Raw genomic sequence first — 25,703 nt, 5'->3', positions numbered from 1 at the left:
TGTGGTACTGGTTTATTATAGTTTAGTTTTGTCAGCCGCTCTCCCCGTCGCATCCCCTGGCACCCGCGGCAGATGGGAGGACAGAGCTGGCACGCAGCTCCTGGGTCCCGGAGGCGCCCGCGGGTGGTTATCTTGGCGCCCCAAGAAGGGGTTTTTGGCGGCAGAGGCCTCCAGGAGGCGCCTGGCATTTCCTGCCGCTCGTCTACAGGCAGGATGTAGCTGTTTCCGCTGGTTCCCCATGTGTCCCCTCCTTCCTGGAGGGCAGCCTGCCGAGGGTTAGGTGACAGGGAGGGGCCACGCCCCCTGCTGACCGTCCTCGCCCCAGGATCGAGCTGCCGGCCAGGCCCCGTTTCTGCCACGGGCGTGTGCGCGTCCACTTCGCGCGCGCATGACCATGTGTCCTCCGGCAGCGGGGACCCGCTAGGCCGGGTGTCGCTCCTCCCTCTGTGACTGGGTCCGCTGTGAACAGCAGCACCCACAGGGACAGGGTCCCCTCCCCGGCAGGGGGTGGCGCTGCAGGTGAACCCTACCGGGCTGCATTGTCAGGCTCTTCACTGATTGCCTTCCCCGAGGGTGTGGGGGGGCTGTTCCTCGAAGGTCTCCCTCCCAGGCCCTGCTCCTCCGTCCCCTCTGGGTCTGCCCTTTGTGGAAGGCCTGTCTGCTGTTTGCTGTGTTCTTTTATTTTGCTCTCTATTTATATTTGGGTTTCTCATGTAAGAGAAACCATGTGATAGTTAAGCTTATACATCTGAGTTTGAAACTGGTTCATTCAGACATCTGCCTTTGAGATCGTTCAAGATTTTTTTTTTTGACACAGGGTATCGCTATGCAGTGTAGTTTGGTCTTTTCCTTTTTTTTTTTTTTTTTTGTGGTACCGGGGATCAAACTCATGACCTCGAGCTTGCCAGGCAGATGCTTATGCTGCTGAGCTAAAGCCCTGGCCCTTGTAATATGATCTTGAACTCACTCTGTAGCCCAGGTTGGCCTCAAACTTGGGCAGTTGTTTTGCCTCAGCCTCCTAAGTGCTGGGATTATAGATGTGCTCCACCACTTTTTCTGTCTTTCTTTCCTTTTTTTGTTTGCAGTGCTGGGAGTGAAATGCAGGGCCTTGAGTGCTAGGCAAACTCCCTGCTACCATATTGCTGAACTACACCCTCAGCCCTTCCAGACTGTTCACCCTGGCTTTATGTCCTGTATTTCACACACACACACACACACACACACACACACACACACACACACAGTATTTTATTTTATAAAACCTTGACCAAACACTATTATTTTTCAACCTTTTTATACTTAATAATTTTTCCTCTTTATCAAATATTTGATTTAGCTTGAGTTTCACAATGAGATCTAGGCTGGTCTTGAGCTTGCTGTGTAGCCCAGGCTGGACTCAAACTTATGATCCTCCTGCCTCAGCCTCCCGATGCTGGGATTGCAGGTGTGGGCCCATGCTTGGCTCATCAGATACTCTCAGCCCCGAGTTACAGTAGTTCTGCCCCGTACTTTACCCCAGAAGGGCTCTATGAGCCGTCGTCCTGATGTTCAGATGTGGAGCCTCTTTTCCCCTTGAAATTCCTCCTACTTTCTTACTTGCAGGAATCCTCCTCCTGCAGGAGAAGCTGGCGTGCAGATGCACGGGTCCGGGGAACACACGCTGTGCGTAGCAGGGAAGTGAGGTTCAGGTGTGATTGCGGCTCCATGGCCCCGGGACGGCTGTGGCCGAGCAGCCTTCTGTCCTGAGTTGCCTTTTCCTCCCCACTGCAGGGTGATGGCCACTCGGGCAGCTACTGCGGACAGTCCGCCAGGGGACAGCGGTTCCCTGGACCTGCCCTCGGCCAGTGACATCTGGGACTATGAGCTGCGGAGAGCCAGTGCTGGGCTGGCTGGTGACAGCCTGAGCTGTTCGGAGCCCCGAGCTGTTGCTTGCTCCTGGGATGCAGAGCCAGGTAAGGAGCAAGCTGAAATAAACTGACTTGGCAACACTGTGGCTGTGCAGCCTGTGAAGGGCAGCATCTCTCAGGAGCCCCTGGCAGCTGGGCACTTTGGAGCACCCAGGAGCTTTTCATCTGGGGCCTTTCTCATCTCTAGACTGTGTGTCCTCCTGAGAGCTGTTTTCTGTTTTCTTTGGAAACTTCAGAGCAGCACGTGCACATTAGGGCCTGCCAGTAGTTACCAGTGCACGTGCATGTGAGCCGCTGTCTGGAAAGGTAAGGTTCTCTGAGGGAGGAGCTAGTGGTGTGTTTCCAAGGCCTGTTGGGAATTTTCAGCTACAGCTAAAGGGCCTGGTTGTCAGGCCCTTCTCCTTTACATTTCTGCCTAATCTAAAGGTCTGAGAACCTGGATCAGATGCTTAGATCTGCTATGGGCTATGTGCCTTGGCACTTGTTTCTTAACGTCTCTGAGTGCTAGAGTCATCTGCAAAATGGCAACTAGAGGCTGGGGATTTAGCTCAATGTTGTAAGTGCCTCTCTGGCAAGTGCGAGGTCATGAGTTCAATCCCTGGTATCAGCAAAAAAAAAATTTTTTTTATAAAAGACAACTAGAATCTTCGGTTTAACTCAGAAATGTGGGTGTCATTTTTATATATATATATATATGTATATATATATATATATTTTTTTTTTTTTATTAAGAAGTTCAGGGCCAGGTGTGGTGGCACATGCCTATAATCCCAGCACTTGGGAGGCTGAGGGAGAAGGATCACCATGATTTTGAGACCAGCCTGGTGACAAAGTGAGTTCAAGTCTAGCCTGAACTACAAACTGAGACTGTTTCAAAAAACAAAACCAAACGTAGCAAAAAATAAATTCAAGTCTATTTGGAAGGGGAACTCATTGGGTACTAAGCAAGTTGAAAGCTTTCATGATGAATTCAGTAATAGCTGTAGTTAAAGTATGTGTATTAGTCAGATTGCTGTTAACATGCAACAAATAACCGGGAATCCACTGATAAGGAGAAAGGCTTATGTTAGCAAAAGAGAGAAACTTTTATTTTAGATATTTTTGTTTTGTATTTTGAGGCGGGGTCTCTCTATGTTTAAAGCCTAGGCTGGCCTTAAACTTGCAGTGATCCTCCTGTCTCAGCCTCCCGAGAGCTGGGATTGCCGGCATGCACCACCACACCCCATATACCTCCCATTTTAAACCAGTGGCTGCTCTCAAGCCCTGTCTTCCTGTCAGTGCTGTGACGTGGCAGACGCCTGGTGCTTCCCTGCACTCTGCGCTCTGTTAGACAGCACTCCTGCCTCTGTCACTCTGCTGCTGCTGGTTCTCGGCCTCTCTGCACTTCTCCTTCCCCTCCTCCCCAGCCTCCCCTGGCAGAGCCAGGCGAGTCCTCAGATGCCCTCTGACCTGGCTCCTGGGTGAGCTGGTCCAGCCACAGCCTCAGGTGCTCTTGGTGCCCAATCTGTTCCAAGCTCCTGACATTTAGACCATCTGTAGCCCAGTGTCATCGCTTGGTTTCTGCCAAGCTGCAGAAACCTGATACTTCATAAACCAAAGACACAGTTCCCCCACTCTCCGTAATGTGCCCCTAAACACATGCATGCACACACACATACATGCATGCGCATAGGTACACACATGTGCACCCATACACACACACATACACACACATACATATCCCCGTGGGCTAGTGCTTTGAAGCTTTCATAGTTCAGAAAAGCCTTTTTATCCTCTGTGAACTTAGTGAAAAACAAAAACCCCCAAACCCTGAGAGTTGTCTCTAGCTTCTTTTTCTGTATTCATTCTCACATCCTGGCAAGTCCTGCCAGCTTTGCCATTGGTGACCTGGGCCCTGCACAGTCAGCCTCTCCCCTCACACAGCCCTGGGCCAGGCCACTGTCACACCACTGGCCCCTTGCTGGCTTTTCCCATCTGCCCAGCCCCATCCGCTCTCCATGCAGCCCTGGAAGGTGCCTTTCTGAGTATGCGTCAGGGCAGTCAGGGAATGTTAAACCTCAGGATGGAGCCTGGTGTCTTCTCTGATCCAGCAAGAAGCCCTAGCTCTTGCTGAAGCAGGGAGTGATGGTGCAGGCCTGTAATTCCAGGACTGGGGGGCTGAGGCAGGATGATTGGCATGAGTTTGAAGCCAGCTTTGGCTACGTAATGAGTTCCAGACCTGGGCTATATGGTGAGATTATCTTAAAATAAAAAAATCCTCATCAAGTGCAACTTAGAGATTGTGCCCTGTCGCCTCCTGGCCCCCAGCTGGCCAGCCTGGCTGCGCCTTCTGCCCAGCATGTGGAGGGCCCCTTGGGGAGGCGACCCTGGCCTCCCTCCCATCCCAGCATCCCCTAGCTCTGTCTTCCCACAGCACTCAGCACCCTGGCATCCTGTGTTTTTCACTGTTAGTTCATTTGTGTCCTTCCACTGGGATGTCAGTCCCCGCAGAGCAGGTGTTCAGCCAGCACTGCCTGTGGAATGGGAAACTGCGTCACTGCCATGGCACTCGGAGACAGGCCGTGGGGACTTAGGGCTGGAGCTGACTGCACCATGAGGCCTTCATTTGGAAATGCCCCTTCCACAACTAAGGACTGGTGCACACAACTTCTAGAGTGTCACCTAGAAGGTGTATCCATTTGCTGCAGGTCCACCCAATAGCTGGCATAGGACACTAGACACCAGGGCCTGCCCATCCGGGCCTGCTCCCTTCTCGACCACTGAAGGTCACTCTGACTGCACCCCTAAACCTTTCAGTCCGTCCCAAGCCTGGACTTGTGGCTCCCTGCCCAGTGGGTACTTTCTCACCTGCTGAAGGATGCACAGAACACAGCAGGGAAAAGGCAGGTGACTTTGATCAGCCCCTCCCTCTGGAATGAGGTCGCAGAGGGCTCCTGGGGTCATGGGCCAGGGGTGTGCGATGGCCCAGGGCGCCTGGCCAGCCCCATTAGTCGCTTCGGGACCTGAGGGAGCTTAGACCTGGATGGCACCCAAGGTGGCTTCTAGGACAGGACAAAGGCCTCTGAAGCTGGTGTTTGGACATCGAGACACGGATGCAGGAAATCTCAGCCCTTTCCTCAGACCTGAGTTTCTGCCCACAAGCAGCGCTGGGGAAGTGCGCTGAATGTGGATGCAAAGGCGACGCCACACAATGAGGCTTTGATGATGAAAGGCCCCTGGCCAGCAGCTTGACGGCCAGGGCTAACGGTGGTTAGTGCGGGCCCCTGATGCTGCTTTTCTACTGTCAACATCCCAGTCTTGAAAGGCTGTTTATATGCTGTGTACTTTGACATTTCATCCAGAGAATTTAATAATTAAGAACAGATAAATATGTTTGTCTTTTTTCCTTTCTATAATTCATGTGGTATCTCTTGGTAATACTGCAATACTTGGTTCCCATAAAGAAAGAAGAAAAAGAAAGCCAAAGCCACACACTAGAAGTTAGGTGACGCCTGTAAAGTTGGATCTGTTATTGCTGTTTCAAACAGGAACTAGATGGAAGTAATGTTAAAGATGTTTTCTGTGTGTAGATACATTAAGAAGCAGATGAGCTGGTGGTAACATTCCCAGCACCCCCACAGCCAGGACATGGTGAGGAGAGGGGAGGACAGGACAGCAGTTGTTGAGCCAGCTCTCTGGGACGTGACTGAGAACACAACTGAGCACTTGTGTCACACGCTGAGTTGCCCAGTTTTATTTGGAAGGTCCAGGTATTCTCATGGCAGTGTGTTTCTGCAGTTTTGGTCTCTTCTTGGGTTGAATGTGCCAATTCAGCCATCCAAACTGAAGTTTCAACTTCAAAACATGATTCTGAACTCTTTGCTGTAATCCCAGCACTTGAGAATTGCCAAGAGTTCAAAACCAGCCTGGACTACAGTGAGTTCCAGGCCAGCCTAAACTGCATACTGAAACCCTGTCTCAACCACCCGGCTCCAGAAAAAGATGTAGAGGACCCATAGCCACGTTGGCTGGTGGGTGGAATGCTTCCAGGCTGGTAGGTGCCGCAGACAGCCCTTCGGGGTGGGGCTGGTATGGGGTCATGAGCTTGTTGGGGTCCAGGCCTTGCACCCCTACTCATCCACACTCGTTTAGTTCTGCTAAGGAAAGGTCACCAGAGCCAGGCAGAGTTTGAGAACTATTGAGCTTTCTTAGTCTAGGTTTTTTTTTTTTGGTCTTTTTGAGACAGGGTCTTGCTATGCAGTTTAGGCTGGCTTTGAGCTCATTTTGTAGCCCAGGGTGGTCCCAAACTCACAATATCCTCCTGCCTCAGCCTGCACAGGCGTGCACCATCACGCAGGGCTTTAGATTTGCATTTTGCATGGGGAAACTGAGTCCCAGGACAATGAAGACTCACCTGAGGTCACGCAGCAACCTGGCCACTCCTGTTTCCTGGGTGACCCTCTGTGCAGACGCCTTCTGTGATTTCTTTATCCTTTTTAAAAATTTTTTTTTATCAGTATCAGGGATCAAACTCACGACTGCACACTTGCAAGGCAGGCGCTTATGCCGCTGAGCTAAATCCCCAGCCCTCGATTTCTTTATCCTTTTACAAAAGCATGAATATGTAGTTCTCTGCTACGCGTTGTAGGTCATATCCACTAGTCCCTGGAGCTGGTAATAGTTTCATAGGGGAGAATATTTTTGTTTTGTTTTTTGAGACAGGGCCTCACCATGTAACTCAGGCTGACCTTGAACACGGCAGTCCTGCCACCTAGGCCACCTCAGCTACCACGGCCACTGGGAAAATTATTTTAAAAACTCAAGAATTGGGCGGCCCGCACCCCTGCCCTGTGCTCCTGCTCCTCCACCCACCTGTGGCTCACAGCTGTGTCCCTGCCAAGTCGCCAGACTGACAGTGCTGCCTGTGTGAAGGTGTGGACACAGCCGTTGCTGAGACAGCCCCTCCCGCTGTTCGGTTCGCGGCAGCACCTGCTCTGCCGCCTCTCCGCTCACCGCCCGCCATTCCAGACCCTGTTTCCAGCACCTCTTCCTCCCAGTCCAGGGCAAGCTGCGTTGGGTTTATGTCTTTATTTGACGAAAACGAGCTGTTGTGCAGCCATTGGTACCTGTATTGGGGAAACATAACATACAAGCAAGAAGCTTACAGCCTCAGTGGCGAAAATTTTTTCATGTCAGAGACTGAGAACTCTTGCAGTTGTTTATGTCATCCCTTCTCCAGACAGAAGATACTAAAAAGTTGCAATCAAAGATCTCTTCATCTTATTGATAAAGTCACTAATAAGCCAAAATGTCTGTCAATGTCAACCGCAGCGTTTCAGACCAGTTCAGTTCTATCGCTACAAGATGCCCTGTCTGATTGCCAAGGTTGAGGGCAAAGGAAATGGAATCAAGACAGTTATAGTCAACGTGGTTGATGTTGCAAAGGCGCTTAATCGGCCTTCATCGTGTCCCACCAAATACTTTGGTTGAGCTGGGAGCACAGACCCAGTTTGATGTAAAGAATTGTCAGTGGATCTCATGAGGCGAAGATGCTGCAAGACATATTGGATGGATTCATTAAAAAATTTGTCCTCTGTCCTGATTGTGAGAATCCTGAAACAGATCTGCATGTGAATCCGAAGAAGCAAACAATAGGTAATTCTTGTAAATCCTGTGGCTATTGAGGCATGCTTGACACACATCATAAACTCTGCACATTCATTCTCAAAAACCCACCTGAGAATAGTGACAGTGGTACAGAAAAGAAAGAAAAGGAAAAGAAAAACAGAAAGGGCAAAGACAAGGAAAATGGCTCAGTATCCAGCAGTGAGACCCCACCACCACCACCCGAGTGAAACGAGCCCTCTTCCACGGGCCATTGGAGAGGAGGAGGACAATGACTGGGGGAGGACACAACTGAGGAGGCTCAGAGGCGCAGGATGGATGAGATCAGCGGCCATGCCAAAGTCCTGATGCACAGTGATGACTGGAGAGGACCACAGAGGAGCGTGTGAATATCCTGTTTGATTTTGTTAAGAAAAAGAAGGAAGAGGGCATTATTGACTCATCTGACAAAGAAATTGTTGCTGAAGCAGAAAAAGTAGATGTAAAAGCCATGGGCCCTCTTGTTCTGACTGAAGTTTTTTTTAACGAGAAGATTAGAGAACAAATTAAATACAGGCGCCATTTCCTCAGATTCTGTCACAACAACAAAAAAGCCCAGTGGTACCTTCTTCATGGGTTGGAGCGTGTGGTGGCGATGCATCAAGCTCAGCTCCTCGCCAAGATCCCACATATCTTGAAGGAGATGTACGACGCAGACCTGTTAGAAGAGGCGGTCATCATCAGCTGGTCCGAAAAGGCCTCTAAGAAGTACGTTTCAAAAGAACTTGCCAAAGAGATTCATGTCAAAGCAGAACCGTTCATTAAGTGGTTGAAGGAGGCAGAGGAAGAATCCTCTGATGGTGAGGAAGATGAAAACATTGAGGTGGTTTATTCAAAGACTGCCAGTGTGCCGAAAGTTGAGCCATTTTCCTTGTCTTTGCCCTTTCTGTTTTTCTTTTCCTTTTCTTTCTTTTCTGTACCACTGTCACTATTCTCAGGTGGGTTTTTGAGAAGTTGAGACAACAAGGATGATGTTTTTGAGAAGTTGAGACAACAAGGACGATGACATTGATTTTGATGCCATTTAAAACGATGGGTGCAACCTACCTAACAGTGTAATGCTGCAAATTGTTCTCCATAATCAGCCAGAAGTGCAGCATGTATGTGCAGAAGCTCAAATGGCTTAACATCGTGCTACACTTTATACTAAAATCTGTTACTGGGAGTGGTCTGTAATTAAGCCCAATGAGACACCTTAGGGAGTCCATACATGTCAGTGAGCAGATGTAGTTTGCTTATTTATACATGTTTCTTTTGGGAAAACTAGTGGTGGACATATTTGGATCACATTTATACAGTTATAAAAATAAAGATTTGACTTTGGTCACAAAAATCCACAAAAAACTCACGAATTCCATTTGCCTCATTGGACTTGGTTGCCCTGCACATTTGCCGGAAGGAAACCTGTTTACCTCTGTGGACTTTGCCTGTAGTTATGCTTTAGGAACAAACCCCAGCTGAGGTGAGCCCCGCTGCAGGCCTGCCGCCAGCCACACCCTCAGAGCTCTTATCTGCTGTGCAGTCCGCCCTTGGCAGCTGCGTTTCTGCAGACAGGAGGAAACAGCTGATTACAGCAAACACATTCCACCCTTGGTTCTGTTTACTGTTTCTTTCTTCTTCTTCTTTTTTTTTTTTTTGTACTGGGAATCGAACTCCGGACTCTGCACTCATCATGCAGGTGCTTATGTCACTGAGCTTTATCCCTAGCTGTCTCATGACCTTGTCTCATACGTAGTTCAGGCTGGCCTTGAACTGGCAGCAGTCTCCTACCTCAGCCTCCTGTGTGCTCCCCAACACCCGGCCGTTCGCTGTCATCTGTATCATTATTACATAAAACCACCTCGGAGAGCCTGCATGTGATTAGGGAGACTGAGCGAGGGCCTTGGTCATTCACTGTACATTCACCTCACAGGCGCTGAGCCACATCCGCCGTGCGCACATTGCTCTGGTGATGCTCTGAGCGCCCGGGAGGAAGCATTGTGGGGACTGCGGTAGCCACGCAGAGAGCGGAGCCCCAAGAGGCTGGGCAGTGGCCGGCTGGAAGCTATGGCTCAGGGCGGGGTCAAGCTGACGTCACGGGTGTGTGCGTGCTGAGTATCAAGCCTGAGTGTTTGCTGCCAGCTCTTTCCTGCCAACCTGAGTACCGCTAAGAGCTCTTAGTGCCCTCTTTGGAACGTCTGTGCCTGGCCTGTGTCCACTGCACAGTGGGGCTCTTTCTACCTTTTCTCTCTCAATCTGTTATATTTGGCCTGGTGGATTGGTCAGGGTCTTGCTTTGTAGTTCAGGCTGGATGCAAACTCGTAGGAATCCTCCTGCCTTAGCATCCTGAATGCCCAAATTACAGGTGTGTGCCACCAAGCTTGGCTTCTTCCCGCTTCCCATTGTGGAAAAAGCGCTAACACCTGCCTGCAGGCTACCCGGAGGTCAGGCGTGCTCTCTTAAGTTTCACCCCAGGCAGGATTCAGCTTCTTCTGCTAAGCCGGCCAGCAAAGTTGTGGGGTTTGAGGTGAGCGGAGCCTCTCCTGTGCAGAAGAGCTCCGCTCCTGGCAGCCCTCTGCCCTCTAGCTGCTCCTTGCTGAGTGGCTCCCCTTTCTCCCTGGAGCTCTTTATAGCTGGGTGATGGTGCGGTGGGGTTAGGGAGCCTGGCTTGTGGAGCCTTCCTGTGGAGCTCTTCCTTCATCCCGGGGTTCCCTGTGCATGAGTGCTGGGGCTCACGTCTCAAGGCCTGCCAGCTCTTGGGGTAAACTAATGTGCCACGTTTTCAGGCAGGAGTGTCTAAGCAGTTGCTCTGGAGATGGTGCCTGACTCGGGCTCCCTGTAGGGCAGGGTTTGTTTGATTCTGCTGCCATCTGGTGGCTGCGTGCTCACAGACGGAGTTTTCCTGGGAACAGTTGCAGTGTACCCAAAGTGTGAAGCCTGTGCCTCTTCCCTCCTCCCTCTCTTCCTTCTCTCCTCTCTTCATTGTGGTGCAGGGGATCAAACCCAGGGTTTCACACATGCTAAGCAAGTGCTCTCCCCCCATTTCCTGCCTTCACTTCCTCATGTGTTTGTTGAGTTCCTTACCAACCAGAGGTAAAATTCAACATTTTTAGAATTACTTTACTCAGTTGCAATTTGAGAAGTTGGTCTGTCTACAGTTATACTCACTACGTGTGTTACACAATTTGAGGAGACCTCTTTTTTGTGTATCCTGCTTATCTAATTTTTGTACATTTGCCTGCTAAAGGATGGACTTTTAAAAAATCTTTTGGGGCTGGGGATTTAGCTCAGCGACATAAGCGCCAGCCTTGCAAGTACCAATAAAAAAAAATCTTTTGCTGGAGGTTTATGCTTTTTTCCACCCTCCCTCACGGAGAGGTGGAACCCAGGGCCTCACACCCGCTCAGCAAGGACTGCACGCCTGAGCCACATCCCCATCCCAGACCTGGGGTGGCTCTTCCCTTCCTTGATGAAATCGCTGTCACCTAAGGGAGGTCATGGGACATCTAACCCAGCACTGGCCTGGGCAGTTTTCACCTTTTTTGCTCTGCTGAGTCCACCATTAGCCCTGGAAATGCAAGAGGCAGCCTAAGGAGATGCGGTACATGGATGTGCTGGGGCCCCAGGGCTGGAGGACCACTGGGTGGCAGGTGTCTTACATCCCTGCCCAACTGTGGAAGCCACCTGATGCATCCTGACCTGCAACCTAGCAACAAGAGGGCAGCCTTGGCTGGTGTGGTGATGCACGCTGGGAATCTCAGGTATTCAGGAAACTGAGGCAGAAGGGTAGAAAGCAGTTCAAGGGTAAGCTGGGCAATTATCACAAAATTTAAAAACAAGGGGGATTTAGCTCAGCAGCATAAGCGCTCACCTAACAAGCACAAGGTTGTGAGTTCAATCCCCAGTACAAAAAAAAAAAAAAAAAAAAAAAAAAATTAAAAAAAGAAATGGGTTAGAGATGTAGCTTAGTTGTAGAATGTCTGTGGGTTCAGTCTCCAGTACTGCAGCACATGTGCACACACACATAGGTACACACACAGATACATATAGGTACACACAGATACACAGATACAGGTATACACAGATACATACAGGTACACACATAGATACACACAGGTACATACACAGATGTACAGATACACATAGGTACACAGGTACACACAAGTATACACACACAGGTATACACAGATACATACAGATATACACACAGGTACACGCACACATCTCAGCAATGAATCAAGTAGGGACATTTTTCCCAGGACTGACTGGTGGTCTCTCCAGCAGCACCAGGAAGCCTGGCAGCTAGCTAAGTAGACCAGTTAGAGAGCCCTGGCAAGTGAGCAGGAAGCAGGAGGATCTAGGAAGTGATCCTAGATCCTCCAGGCTGAGGAGGATTGGTTGACCCAATGCATGACCCAGGCCATGACACCTCAGGTCTGCCAGCCTGAGACTCTGTCCCTTCCTGTACTCAGGGTCAGCTGTGGGTTTAGGCTTAGGGACCTGAGCACTACAAGCAGCTTGGCCTGGAGGGCCTGCCCTTGTACAGCCCAGAAACCTCCCTGCAGGTTTCCTACAAGAGACACTGCATCCTGAGGCTGAGGTCTGGAGACCACAGATGGGCTCACAGTTTCTGTGGCAGCACCAGCAGGGACCCATGGGTGTCCCCTGCTCCGAGACCAAACTAAACAGCAGAAACTCAGAAAATTGAATTGTTGTTGGAGCCACAACCCACAAAAGCTGGGTGGTTTTGTGTCCCCGGATGAAGGCCAAGGCTGCGGCCCCTGGGCACTGGGACCTCAGAGCTGTCAGTGCAGGAGAGCAAGATTGCTGCTTCCTGCCGCTCGGCAAGTCCCGCCCAGGCGGAGGCCTGGAGCTAAGCCGAGAGCCTCCTGAGAAAGGTGCGAGCCTGCCGGGCTTCTCAGTGTTTTCTGTCATCAGTCACAGGCCAAGGATGACAGCACTGATACTTCTCTTTTTTTCCCTTCATTATTAATTTTACAACATACTAAGTTTCAGTGATAATTCAAAAACAACAATGAATACATTCGAACTACAGAGCCTCGGCATATGGTTCAGCCTGGCTTTGATCTTACTGTGATCCCCTGCCTCAGCCTGCTGGCCTAATGTGTATGTTTTTATCGTATACATCCACCTGTCTTCCTGTCTTTTCTTTTTTTTTCAGACAGGGTCTTGCTATGTAACCCAGGCTGGCCTTGAACTTGCAGTGATCCTTTTAACAGCCTCTGGGTACAGGGATTACAGGCATGTGCCACTGCGCCTGGCCCACTCCCTGTTTGCTTCCTCTTGACTAATGATGGTCCTACTTCTTGGCTTGTAAAGTGGACTTAGACTCCGCACATCAGGGAGAACAGCGACATCTCTGTGTCTCACCACTGCTCAGTGTTTATTCCCAGCTCTCCCCATTTCCCTGCAAATGACCAAATTTAGGGTTTTTTCACTCAGCCTTTTTTTTTCTGGGTCCTGGAGACCAGGCCCAGGGGCCTTGTACTGAGCTATGTCACCTGCCCTTTTCTATTTTGTATTTTGAGACAAGTCTTGCTAAGTAACTGAGTTACCTTGGCCATACTCAAACTTGCAGCCTTTGCACCTGGCTTCCTGAAGGTCTGGGCTAACACTGAGCTCCCCAGTGCCTGCCTGGACCCCACCCTTGCTGGAAAAGCAGCTCGGGGTGCAGGGAGGGAAGGTGCTGAGGTGCAGACACCTTGCTGTGGGGTGAGCGCCCTGTCCCCTTACGTTTGCCTTGACTCCGTCTGTGTTTGGAAGACTCCGTCTGCCTCGCATGTGTGGCCCTGAGTTCCGTGCCCAGCACCATGAAAATAGCTAGGTAAATAAAAGGGTACTCAAACACTCTATAGTTCCTGCCCCAGAAGTAATTCTAGAAAAGTTGGTGAGATACTGGCTTCAACCGTGAACCCTGGTCCGCTTTGTCCCAGATCTGGTCGTGGGCACTGGACCAACCTTGTGTGAGTGGATCAACATGATGATATCTAATCTCTTAGGAAAGAAAATTGTTACCCAGCTCTGTAAGAGAAGGTTCAAGTCTGCTCAGGATTGCAGCGTGAGCAGTGGGTCTCAGGTGAAGATGATTTGGTCCCTTAGGGGGTGGTTGGCAGTGTCTGGTGACAATTTTGTTGTCAGACCTGAGGCCGGGCGGTGCTACTGGACCCAATGGGCAAAGGCCGAGGTGACACTAAAATCCACCATGGCAGAGGACATCGCCCATAGCAGTCCGGCTGGAAGTTCCTGAAGTTCTGAAGCTGGAGTGCCCTGAGCTAGAGCCAAGGTTCTCTGGGACCCTCTTATAATTCCTACAGAGCACAATGATTGTGATGTCTGAAGAGGTTGTTTGTGCCCCTTATCCTCTAGATTAAGAAACCTTTTATCTTATGTCAAGATCTTTCTCACCCAAATCCATTTTATTTCAAGGAGAAAAGAAAAAGAAGAAAAAAATTATCTCAAGATCTTAAAGATAAGATCTATTTACTTTTATGTTGAAATACTTTTTATATAGAGAGTGTATCACACACATCATTCCACCCTCCCATCTAAAACTAAGAAATGAGGAAAGAAGTGTGCCTTCATATACATCTGTATCTTTATGTTATATATTTCTACATTTGTGTTTATATATGTGTATCTATATTTTTAGCTTTTCACAGAAAAGGGGTAATTGCTATGGACCAGAAATTTAATTTGTTTTGGTTTTTTGAAACAGGGTCTTGCTGTGTAGGTTAGGTTGGCCTCAAAGTCACTGTTTAGCCCAGGCTGGCTTCAAACTCAGAAGGGGCCTCCTGTCTCAGCCTCCCTGGTGCTGGGATTACAGGCTTGTGCCAACACCATCAAAAGTTGTAAGCATCGTGGAAAGTCAGTATCAGCTAAGAGAAGCTAAGTTTTGCAGTAGTAACAGAGAGTTAAGGGATTTAAAATTACAGTTTATTTCTCACTTGTGCTGCATGTTCATTTTGGGTGGTGAGAAGGATGAGTTACTTAGGGACATTGCAGCCGCCATCTCTGATATCACTGCTGCAAAGGGGAAAGAACACTGGCAGTTAGGTGTCCAGCCGTGAAAGTGAGGAGCAGCACTTCTGTGCATGCTTGGCTGCCCAGCGCTATTAGTGTGGCCATGTTTCTGCAAAGAACCCGTGAGATGCACCCCAGGAGGGGACTGGAAATGAAGCCTTCTCCCTTGGTGTCTGTGATGCTGCAGAACTGATGAGCAGGTGACTCAGTGAGGGGGAAGATCAGCCCTGCGCTCAGCAGTGTGGCTGAGCAGGGCTGCTGAGGGCCTGGGCCAGAAATGGAGAAAGCTGACTTGCCCCGTCTGCCTGTGCTGAACTGTCTACCTTCTCCTTGGCCTTCACACTCCGGCTGGCACCTACTTGCTGGCACTTGGGGTTTGGACTGGAACCACAGCACTGGTTTTCCTGGGCCTCCCGGGTTCTCTAGAGACAGAAGTTCTGAGATCGTTATGGAGCAGAGCTAAGAATAAATTTTTAAAACACATGGCCACAAAGTTCCAGAGTGGAAGCATTCACCTAGAGCTCACAGTAAGTCCCATGCTTTCAGGAATGCCCACTGCAGAAGTTGTGAAGAAGGGCTGCAGTGTAGTCAGTCACCTGAACGTGGTTGTCACAAGAGCCGATACTGTTAAGTGTCCAGTCAGCATGATCCCAGGTGACCCTTCGTAAGTGGAGGGGGAGATTTCCTTTTCAGTATGGGGATTGAACCAGGGGTGCTCTGCTGAACAGGAGACCAATGGGAGCCCCAGCAATTCACCTGAGCTGGAGAAAAGGACGGCTTTTATTTCCCGGGGTCTCTGCAGCCTGAGAGCCCTGAGCAAGGCTTTGCTTTTACCTTTATACTGTTTCTACAGAGAAATTCCTCAGTGCTAGGCAATGCCAAGTGAAATGGTTACAGAAGCAGAAACAGAAGCAGAGCCTGAGTGGGGAGTGGGAAGCTGACAGGACTCTCAGGGCTATGGCCCTGCCGACCTGACATCGTAGCTGCACCTGTGCCCCTGTGGTCCTAGCCATGGCTTCCTCGGAGCTCAGCTGTACAGTTCACCCAGAGGTGCCCAGTTTCACCCCTTCTCACTCCATATTCCTATCCCTTTTTATTTTAAGTTGGATCTCACTGAGTTTAGTGTCCAGGCTGGCCTCAAACTTTGCAGTCCTCCTTCCCCAGCTTCCTGAGTAGGTGGGATCCTAGGCCTGCACCACTGAGGCCAGCAGAGAGATTCTATTTTTATCCCCATTTCCTGGTGGACAGATCCAGGTGGTGCAGATGTGACCCATCAGCCACCTTCCAAAAACCTGGCCTCCGAGCGCAGGGCAGGAGACTGAGGGTCACTGCAGATGTAACCCTTGCTGTGCTCAGATTGTGGGATGCTGCAGGCCCATAGCCAGTGCCAGCATCAGCATTAGAAGGGTATCAGACCTCCAGATGATATGAGGGAAACATGTGCTGAGTTCATGTTCTGCAAAATCGAATTTTGAGGAACAACAGAGGTTAAGAGTAGGGATTTTTTTTTGTCTTTTTGAGACAGGGTCTTGCTATGTAGTTCAGGCTGGCCTTGAACTCACTTTGTAGCCTCGGCTGATCTCAAACTCTCAATAATCTTCCTGCCTCAGCAAGTGCTGGGATTATAGGGAAAGACAGCTCCTGCCTGAGTATAGCAGGAAGGGACCCCAAAAGGGTCCCACTTCTCAAAGGAAGCTTTGTAGAGCAAAACCAAGGGGTGAGTATAAGGTGGGATAAAACTATGACCTATCAGGAAGGTTACCAGTGTAGTCGTTTAGGTGATATTGAGCTAGTGGAGAGGCAGGTCATATCACAAGCACGCATGGAAAGAACAAGGACCTTCCTGGAAGCGATGGGTCCAGAAGTCTTGGTCCCTACCCAGGTGACTGATGCTATTTAGAATATAGATTGTTATTGTTTTCAGGGAAGCATGTAGGTATGCAGTCATGCTCTCCTTGTCAGAGGCCTGGCCTTCAATAAATGCACCTCCCGTCACCAGTGTAACGCGCTCTTACCTTCTGTACGCCTCTGAGGGCCCAGCCTGTCTGACTGCTTTCGTATTTCTTCCTAATTTAGCTGTCTGTGACAGCAGGACGAAGTGTGAGCTGGCTTCCCTTTTGCTGCAGCTCCTCTGGCTTGGTTACCAGGCCTGGCCTTGCCTTCTGGCCATCCTCTCCACCTTTCACCCTAAGAAACAGCCAGGAAGCAAGTGAGCCATCTGAGAAAATCAGAGAACTTTTTAAAGACTATTGTTCTTTTTACCTCCTGTGATTACAGGTGGTGTAATCTTGTGGAAAGAATAAAAGCTTTTTCTAGATATGGAGGTGTCGGGTTTCAGGAAGTTGGACATAACAAGCGGTGGTGAGCTTGGTATGTGAGTATTGGGGGCTGTTTCCTGAATCTGCCCAAATGCTCTGGCAGGGTCAAAATAATTTATGTAAAACACTAGTACAGTACAAGAAAAAAACAACAGTCTGGCTTACATGGTTGTCTGCGTACTTTTTGTGTGCCCTGGCGTCCCTGTAGGCTAGTTTTGTTTGTTCAGGGTCTGCCACACCCTGTGATCATTTATTGCCTGATAACTGATTTGTGACAGCGCAAGAACATTTCAGATACAGCCTGACATCAGGTGCACACCAGGAATCCCGCTGCAGAAGTTGTACTTGGTGAAAGTGGTCACCTGCTGTCATTGTCACTGAATTGTGTATGCCAGTGTATACATTTCGAAACTGGCGTGGAGCCTTGTGCCTATGTTCCAAACAGAAATTTGTGTGAAGAAACAGGATGTTGTTCAATTTTTGCACAAGGTGTGTCCTGGGCGGAGGTGGGGGAGGAATGGCCCTAGAGATGGTGGCCTCTGCCCACCATGTGTGCTGGACAGAGAGCTGTCTGCGGTCTGCTGTCAGCTGTCTGCTGGTGATGAAATGAAGCCTTTACCCTGCCCAGGAAATCTTGGTGGGGTGTACACAGAGGAACCCTGGCAACGGCCCATAGTGATCAGCTGAGGGAAAGAAGCCCTTACGCCACTAACCCCACGCACCCTCTCCCAGGGGTCCTGGTCTTGGCTTGGGCTCTGTGCCCTGGGCCCAGCTCTTGGGCTGCTGGGCTTGAAGCTGAGTCACAATGGTGTTCCCCATTTTCCCCTTTTGCCTTCTCAATGCTAGAAAATTAGGCTTTTCTATATGTTTACTTGGTCATTTTCTTTAAAAGGGCAGAAAGTGAATTATTTTGGGCTGACAACAAAAATAGGAATGTGAGTTACTGTCCTCTGCTCCGTTTGTAACATGGCAGGACTGAGGGTGGGGCTGCTTCTCTGTTGAGTGGGGAGAAAGCTGTGTTTGGAAGGTTTTACAACAGTCCTTTACTTACTTGTTCACTCGTTTATTTTTGCAGCATTGGGGATGGAACCCAGTGTCTTTGCACTTACATCTCCAGCCCATTTTTTATTTTCTATTTTGAGCCAGAGTTTCCCTAAGTGACTAAATTGCCTGCGCTGTGATCCTTCTGCCTCAGCCTCCCACAGAGTGCTAGGATTACAGTTATGCACCATCACTCCCAGCTCTATATCATTTTTTTACTTAGTGTCCTCAGACAAGTTAAACATCCCCTCTGAGCCCCAGTTTTTCCATCTGTTTTATGGGATAATATTATCTACTTGCAGAATTTGAACACAAGAGGTTACATAAATGAGAATCCTTCCCCACACTGCTCAACTTTTGCACAAGGATCATTCCTGCTGGTCCATAATGTATAGATCTATGGGTGTATCTTCTTCTTCCTGGTTGAAAATCTGCGCATTTGCTTGTCTCTTTTTCTTTCTATCCTATATCCCATCCTTTGTGACAGTTACAAAGCACTGGTCCTTTTCACCTTAATGATGCATTGACTTAGGAGTTTTAAGCTTTACAATGGTATAGGAAGATGCACATTCAGTATAAATCATATATCAAATTTTCCAGGATTGGTGATATGTGGTGTTTGGTAGATTAGGGTGCCGAGTGCCTTTTCATAATTACTTATCTATGGTCTTTTGAGACAGGATCTCATTATGTAGCCCAAACTGGCCTCAAACTTATAGGGATCCTCCTGCCTCAGCCTTCTGAGTGCCAGTATACATGTGGTGCCACTCCATCTGGTTTAAGTGCTTTTTAAACTGAGCATATTTTCAACTAAGAATTGACTTATCAGGGCATGACTCTGTGAAGAGATTACTGTGAAAAAGTGGGTTATCATCAGTAAAAACTTCTGTGCATTTCCACTCTTACCAGTAGACATGCTGTTCTGATAACTTCCTCCTGAGCTATAAGGGAATTAGTGTCAATCTAGAAGAGACCGAGCAACAGACTTCTTTTTTGGTACCAGGGATTGAACTCACAACTTCGCACTTGCCAAGCAGCTGCTTGTGCCACTGAGCTATATCCCCAGCCCGAGCAATAGACATTTGATGGAAGGGGCACACAGAGCTACAGGATTGTCCCAGGAGCTGTTGGGGGCTCTGTGCCTGCCCCTGGCTCTGGACAGAGATTCCATGTCACCATGTCATCGCAGACTTGCAGGACACAGGACAGCTGGCTTGGACTGTCTTGCCTGCCCTTGATACACAGAGTAGTTAAGATGCTGACGTGTCTCATTTACATCCTGTGGTGTTGTTCCTGTGCACCTAGAGGCTTGAGCTGGGTAGCCGGGGGCAGCTAGCCTCTGTTGCTACCCTCTCCTAGAATGCCTCTCAGTGTCTGTGAAGCTTGACTGCAGCACCTGGGTGGAGCAGTCCCATACTCTCTACGCACAGCTGTCTGCCTTTCCTCAGATTAGGCTTGGAGCGCGTACTGTAGGGACAGCACCCTGCTGGCATCGGGAGCCCAGCGGGCTGTGTCTTCCCAGTGGCCTTTGCCCCAATCCTTCCTGTGCACCTTACGGTATGCCTGAATTGTAAGATTTCTTTTTTTTTTTTTTTCATTTTTATCGGTACCAGGGATTGAACTCACGCCTGCTGCTTGCAAGGCAGGTGCTTATGCCGCTTAGCTAAATCCCCAACCCAGTATGCCTGAATTGTAATTCAGAGTGAAAGCACTTTGGTTTTGAAAAAACCCTGAACTTGGAAACGCAGTACCGTGTATACTCCTGTCTTCTGAAAATATTTGTTAACAGTCCCCATCCTAGTTCTTCAAAGAGTTTTCTAAGTTACTGGGGCCTATTTCTGTGGAATGCTCCATGCATGACAAGTCGTGAACCCTCAGATTATTTTAGCACTCTTGGAAAAGCACCCCTTAGAGTTCCTTTTGGGGAAGAGCCTTTCTTTGCCAAGGTCAGAGCAGGCTCCTAGGGCTGGGGTGAATCTCAGAGGCAGAGCACCTGCCTCGCCTGTGCACCACAACAACAATGCCAACGACAGCAAAGGGAAAGAAAAGCAAGAGCTCATGCTTCCTAGAAGCCCAAAGTGACTCGAGGCAGTGAGCTCTAGAGAATGAATCTGAAGTATTGCCTTTCGTCTCACTGCAGCCTGACTCGCTGCTGTTAGCTTTTGGGGGCATTGCATGATAGTCAAGACATGTGATGATAGAGTCAGTATATTTTTAATGATAAAGCTTTTAGTCATCCTTTTCTTTTAAAAAATAATTATAAAAATAAATATCGTGAAAGTATAAGAAATATGAAAGTCATGGTTCTCCTCATTGTTTCTCCCTAGAGGTTATCCTGTAAATAACTTCTGTGATTTTAGTTGCTTTCCAGCTATTTTCATGCAATTTGATTATACACATGCATATAAATACATGTGTATGTACAGGTGCACACATGTATATGCATGTACATTTCACTTTCACAAGCAGCATGCATACCTGTTTTTTAAAAAACATGGAAGTATAGAACTGGGTGGGGTGGTTCAGTGGTAGATTACTTGACTGGCATGTGTCAGACTCTCGAATTGATGCCCAGCACTTCCAGAAAAATGTTTTAAAAAGGAGAATTTTACCACACTACCATGTTTTCATTTATTGTTTTTTTGTCTGAGTGTTTGTTTGTTTTTTGAGACAGGATCTCATATAGTGCAGGCTGGCTTTGAGCTTGCTTATGTAGCCCAGGTTGGCCCAAACTCAGCGGTCCTCCTATTTCAGCCTCCTGAGTGTTGCTATCATTGGCTGGGATTAAATTTAACGCTGTAAGGAGGCATCTTGCCATGTTACTTACTATATGGCTATAGAGATCCCTTCCTCGTCTCATCATGGCCCAGCAAGGTTTATATTTGTCATCCCACAGAGAAGTTACTGGAATTCTAGTGAGCTGATTCCAATCTACCAACTCCAGTGCACCCACAGCAAGAACAAAGACACTGAGGAATATATACAGTTATGGGGAGCCAAGGATCCTAAGTCTAGCCAAGATGATGGTTCACAGGAACAAAGGCCTCCCTGCAGAGCCCAATCTGGGTTTTATCAGTTCCCCATGAGGGATATGGCATGGGGATGGGTCACAGTGAGAGTGGCGGAGAAATATGTGACTGCCGTATTGCCTGCCTGAGAGCTCGGCTAGACAGGAGGTCTGCGATCACCTATGTGATATGCACAGGACAACAGATGCAGAGAGAGTAGCCTGTATAACACAGCTGAGGTAGTAGCTAATAATTCAGGGTTGGTCCGCAGTTCTGATGCACAGTTCTTTTTGCCTTGGGAAGTCGTAGCCTCTTTCTTGAGGTTTGGTCCCAGATAACAGCGTGGGGCTCGGCTCTCCATCCTGCCTGGCTCAGCCATGTATTTGGGGAGTCACTGGACAAGGTAACAGCCCCTCAACCAGCCCAGTTCCCATTGCTTAGAGTCAATTGAAGGGACAAAGCTGTGGCCTAGCCAGCTCTCTACATGTCAGTGTAGGAAGATAGGGCCAAGTATATCCAAAATGGAGGTAGGTGCTCTTCTTTTCAAGCAGAGTTCTCTGAGTGGTTCCCCACACGTGGCAGTACTGAATGTTAAGTGCATGTTAGTAACTCCAAGTTAGTGCATGGCGATTGCTTATGCTTTTAGCAGCGACATAGGATTCTATTGTATGGTTTGCCCATAATTCACTTAGTGTGATGCCCATTGACGTTGTTACCCTGACTTTTTACTCTCCCACAGTGGCTCTTCTTATATGTATCTTCCTTGATGCATCTGGTGGATGCATATTTTCACTAGTGAATCAAACTTGCATACTATACCAGTGTATTTCAAGTAGTAGGGATGTTGTGGATTTCAGTAGAAAAACGTAGTGAAGCCTAATGACTAAGTGACAAAAGAGATCCCAAAAAGTACAGGAAACACTTACAGGTGTTGGAGGTATCTAGAAGCATCTCATCAGGTTAGTCTTGTTCACTAAGTATGTGTTAGCTCACATACTCATTTCAGAACATGGGATGAATACCCGAGGCTGAGATTAAGGGGTGACTGCTCTTGTGATTTGCCATGGTGGCAGATACAGGGCAGCAGCACATGCCGCCTTAGTGGTAGATCCAAAACGCAGTAATTCCTCAGAAGAGGAGGTGAGAAATGCTGGGGTGCACCTTTCTAAAACTGCATTTATAAGTGACTACATGACAGTTTTTAAAAATTACTAAAGAAATAAATTGTATGGCTAAATAGTGAAAGGGATGTGAACGTATATATTTGCACAAAAAGAAGAAACATTTTAGGCTGAGTCAGGAAGATCATAAGTTTGAGGTCAACTCAAACTACATAGTGAGACTCTGTCTCAGAAAACAAGCAATGAAACAAAATGAAAAAGAGCCATGTTTTAATTCCGTGAAATGGGTACTAACTGCTGTTTAGACTAAATCTCAGTGGTATGGTTGTCCTTAAGTGGATCCTTGGAATTAGGTTTTTGCACTCTGAGCTTCCAGCCGAATCCCCAGTGTCTCTTAGCTGCACCCACCCTTGGAGTGCCTGACAGCATCCTCTGGAGAGGAACAGCTGCTGTCTTCCAGGTGGCCCAGAACAGCCATCCTGCTTGCTGCTGAGGGGTGGCCCCCTGCCCTGGAGACCTGCCTAGTGCACTTGGCCTGCAGCTGCTCCCGCTGGACAAGTTTCCTTCTGACTGCGACAGCCTGCATCTTACAGCTGCTCACCTTCTCCCTCGCTGTGCACACAGCTCCAGGATTTACTCCACAACAGCAGCCTTTCTCAGCTAGGGACAGTCTTGCCTCCCAGGGGACATTTGGCAAAGTTTGGAGCCAGCATTTGCGGCAGTTACAACTCTGGGCATGCTGGTGACCTCTAGTGGGCAGAGGTTAGGGGTGCATGAAGTGTCCTGCACTGACGGAGTAGCTTTCCTGCCCAGCAAGAGGCTCCTTACCCGAGAGTTTGGGCTTATGGAACCTGCCGCACACAGTGCTGTCCAGTGCTGTGCTCTCATTTTCATTTCCTGTTGTGTAACTGTATTGTGCATCATGCTCTTTCAAAAAGTATCATGCAGGCCACTGTGTTCCCTTCTGCATGGTGGCCCACCCTCATGTAGCAGGGTATGTCTCTTTCTCTACTTTTATTTGGCCCAAACTTGCTCTGCAGAGCCTGTTTCTTATACTGCGTTTACTGATTTATTTACTTACTTATTTTTTGAGGCAGGGTCTCACTGTGTAGCCCAGGATAGACTTGAACTCACAGTAATTCTCCTGCCTCAGCCTCCCTAGTGCTAGGATTATAGGTTAGTGCCTCCATACCTGGCTCTTTTATTTTTAATAAAATTTTTCTACTATTAAAAAAATTGTACTGCCCCATATTGAACTCGAGTTGGAAGAGGCGAGTCCGGTCTCAAAATGGAGGGCCATGATCCAAAGGAACCAGAGCAGTTGAGGAAACTGTTTATTGGTGGTCTGAGCTTTGAAACTACAGATGATAGTTTAAGAGAACATTTTGAGAAATGGGGCACACTCACAGATTGTGTGGTAATGAGAGATCCCCAAACAAAACGCTCCAGGGGCTTCGGTTTTGTGACTTACTCTTGTGTGGAAGAGGTGGATGCAGCAATGTGTGCTCGACCACACAAAGTTGATGGGCGTGTAGTGGAACCAAAGAGAGCTGTTTCTAGAGAGGATTCAGTAAAGCCTGGTGCCCATCTAACAGTGAAGAAAATTTTTGTTGGTGGTATTAAAGAAGATACAGAAGAATATAATTTGAGAGACTACTTTGAAAAGTATGGCAAGATTGAAACCATAGAAGTTATGGAAGACAGGCAGAGTGGGAAAAAGAGAGGATTTGCTTTTGTAACTTTTTTTTTTTTTTTTTTTTTTTTTGTCTTTTTCCTTTTTATCGGTACCAGGGATCGAACCCACGTCTGCCTGCTTGCAAGGCAGGTGCTTATGCCGCTGAGCTAAATCCCCAGCCCCTGCTTTTGTAACTTTTGATGATAACGATACAGTTGATAAAATTGTTGTTCAGAAATACCACATTATTAATGGGCATAATTGTGAAGTGAAAAAGGCCCTTTCTAAACAAGAGATGCAGTCTGCTGGATCACAAAGAGGTCGTGGAGGTGGCTCTGGCAACTTTGTGGGTCGTGGAGGAAACTTTGGAGGTGGTGGAGGGAATTTTGGCCGTGGTGGAAACTTTGGTGGAAGAGGCGGCTATGGTGGTGGAGGTGGCAGCAGAGGTAGTTATGGAGGAGGTGATGGTGGATATAATGGATTTGGCGGTGATGGTGGGAACTATGGTAGTGGACCTGGTTACAGTAGTAGAGGAGGATATGGTGGAGGAACAGGATATGGAAACCAAGGTGGTGGATACGGTGGTGGTGGTGGAGGATATGATGGTTACAACGAAGGAGGCAATTTTGGTGGTGGTAACTATGGTGGTGGTGGGAACTATAATGATTTTGGAAATTACAGTGGACAACAGCAGTCAAATTATGGACCCATGAAGGGGGGCAGTTTTGGTGGCAGAAGCTCTGGCAGTCCTTATGGTGGTGGTTATGGATCTGGTGGTGGAAGTGGTGGATATGGTAGCAGAAGGTTTTAAAAAAAACAACAGAAAAGGGCTACAGTTCTTAGCAGGAGAGAGAGCGAGGAGTTGTCAGGAAAGCTGCAGGTTACTTTGAGACAGTCGTCCCAAATGCATTAGAGGAACTGTAAAAATCTGCCACAGAAGGAACGATGATCCGTAGTCAGAAAAGTTACTACAGCTTAAACAGGAAACCCTTCTGGTTCAGGACTGTCATAGCCACAGTTTGCAAAAAGTGCAGCTATTGATTAATGCAATGTAGTGTCAATTAGATGTACATTCCTGAGGTCTTTTATCTGTTGTAGCTTTGTCTTTTTCTTTCTTTTCATTACATCAGGTATATTGCCCTGTAAATTGTGGTAGTGGTACCAGGAATAAAAAATTAAGGAATTTTTAACTTTTCAAAAAAAAAAAATTGTACTGTTCAGTGGTGACAGCCTTGGACTCAGAGCATCCAAGGAACCTGATACTGTGGTAGAGTGGTAATAGTGTCAGGCTAGATGGCAATTAGGAGAGAGGAGTTCTAAGCTCATGGTTGCCCCTAATTAGCTACAGAACCTTAGGCAGGCTATGTATCCATGTGCATAGGTACGTAAGTACGTAGTGAAATGAGGGCATTTGCCTAGGGGATCTGCAGGGTCCCTAAGTCTTAAAATATCCCATCACTCTGCCATTGCAAATTTATTTTTGAGGAAAGATAAAAATAACCCATAAGTCCTACTGATGTTCTATCCCATTGCTTCTGTTTCAGTTGCCACCAGATATATTTCTGTTGTGTGATCCTTTGCTGACTGCAGATGTGCTGGCTTTTAAGAGCGTTGTGTCCTTGGAATCCAGACATCCAGCTCGGCATCTCTCCAACAACCTGATAATACTGTGTCATGCTCCTCAGTTCATTTTCTTGCCTCAGGCACAACCAGCATCAGTTCATTCACATGTCCCCCCCCCCCCCGCAACAGATGTTTGCTGGCACTGATCTTTGCTAAGTGCTTGATCTTTATGTAAGCCCGAAGGTGGGCAGGAAAGGTCTTTGTCTTCTCCAGTTATAGACCAGAAACCACAGCTTAGAGGAGTGTCCCAGGTTGGGACTCCAGAAGGACAGATCCAGGGCAGATGTCTTCTGGGTCCCCTTGGTTCTCAGAGGGACTTCCTTCTGTGACCTCACCAAGTCACAGAA

The 25,703-nt window shown here is 48.2% G+C and overlaps 2 protein-coding genes and 1 pseudogene across 2 annotated transcripts in view; all 3 read left to right on the top strand.

Moving 5' to 3' along the window:
* The window catches only part of Shld1 (shieldin complex subunit 1), an 85,656-nt gene that overhangs the window by 3,631 nt on the left and 56,322 nt on the right, over positions 1-25,703 (top strand). Inside the window, exons 2-3 of the mRNA XM_013160000.2 lie at positions 1,603-1,662; positions 1,771-1,952. Coding sequence (XP_013015454.1) covers positions 1,637-1,662; positions 1,771-1,952 — 208 coding nt within the window. The 5' untranslated portion in view covers positions 1,603-1,636. The remainder of the gene's footprint in view (positions 1-1,602; positions 1,663-1,770; positions 1,953-25,703) is intronic.
* LOC134476068 (eukaryotic translation initiation factor 5-like) lies at positions 2,608-9,410 on the top strand (annotated as a pseudogene).
* Positions 23,294-24,684, top strand: LOC134476067 (heterogeneous nuclear ribonucleoprotein A3-like). The gene is made up of 2 exons (XM_063248725.1): positions 23,294-23,786; positions 23,917-24,684. Exons 1-2 carry the CDS (start codon positions 23,347-23,349, stop codon positions 24,542-24,544), a joined length of 1,068 nt encoding a protein of 355 aa, XP_063104795.1. The 5' UTR covers positions 23,294-23,346; the 3' UTR covers positions 24,545-24,684.

The sequence above is a fragment of the Cavia porcellus genome, unplaced genomic scaffold (assembly GCF_034190915.1).
Source record: "Cavia porcellus strain 051 isolate PalLab524CR breed Dunkin Hartley unplaced genomic scaffold, mCavPor4.1 scaffold_5, whole genome shotgun sequence".
Classification (NCBI taxonomy): domain Eukaryota; kingdom Metazoa; phylum Chordata; class Mammalia; order Rodentia; family Caviidae; genus Cavia; species Cavia porcellus.
The sequence above is the reverse complement of the archived record's forward strand: the minus strand, read 5'-3'. Positions and strand labels throughout refer to the sequence as shown.

Coding starts and splice junctions, on each gene's coding strand:
- LOC134476067 (XM_063248725.1), top strand. CDS start 23,347: ATGGAGGGCCATGATCCAAAGGAACCAGAGCAGTTGAGGAAACTGTTT. Junction 23,787..23,916: donor AGTGGGAAAAAGAGAGGATT/TGCTTTTGTAAC, acceptor ATCCCCAGCCCC/TGCTTTTGTAACTTTTGATG.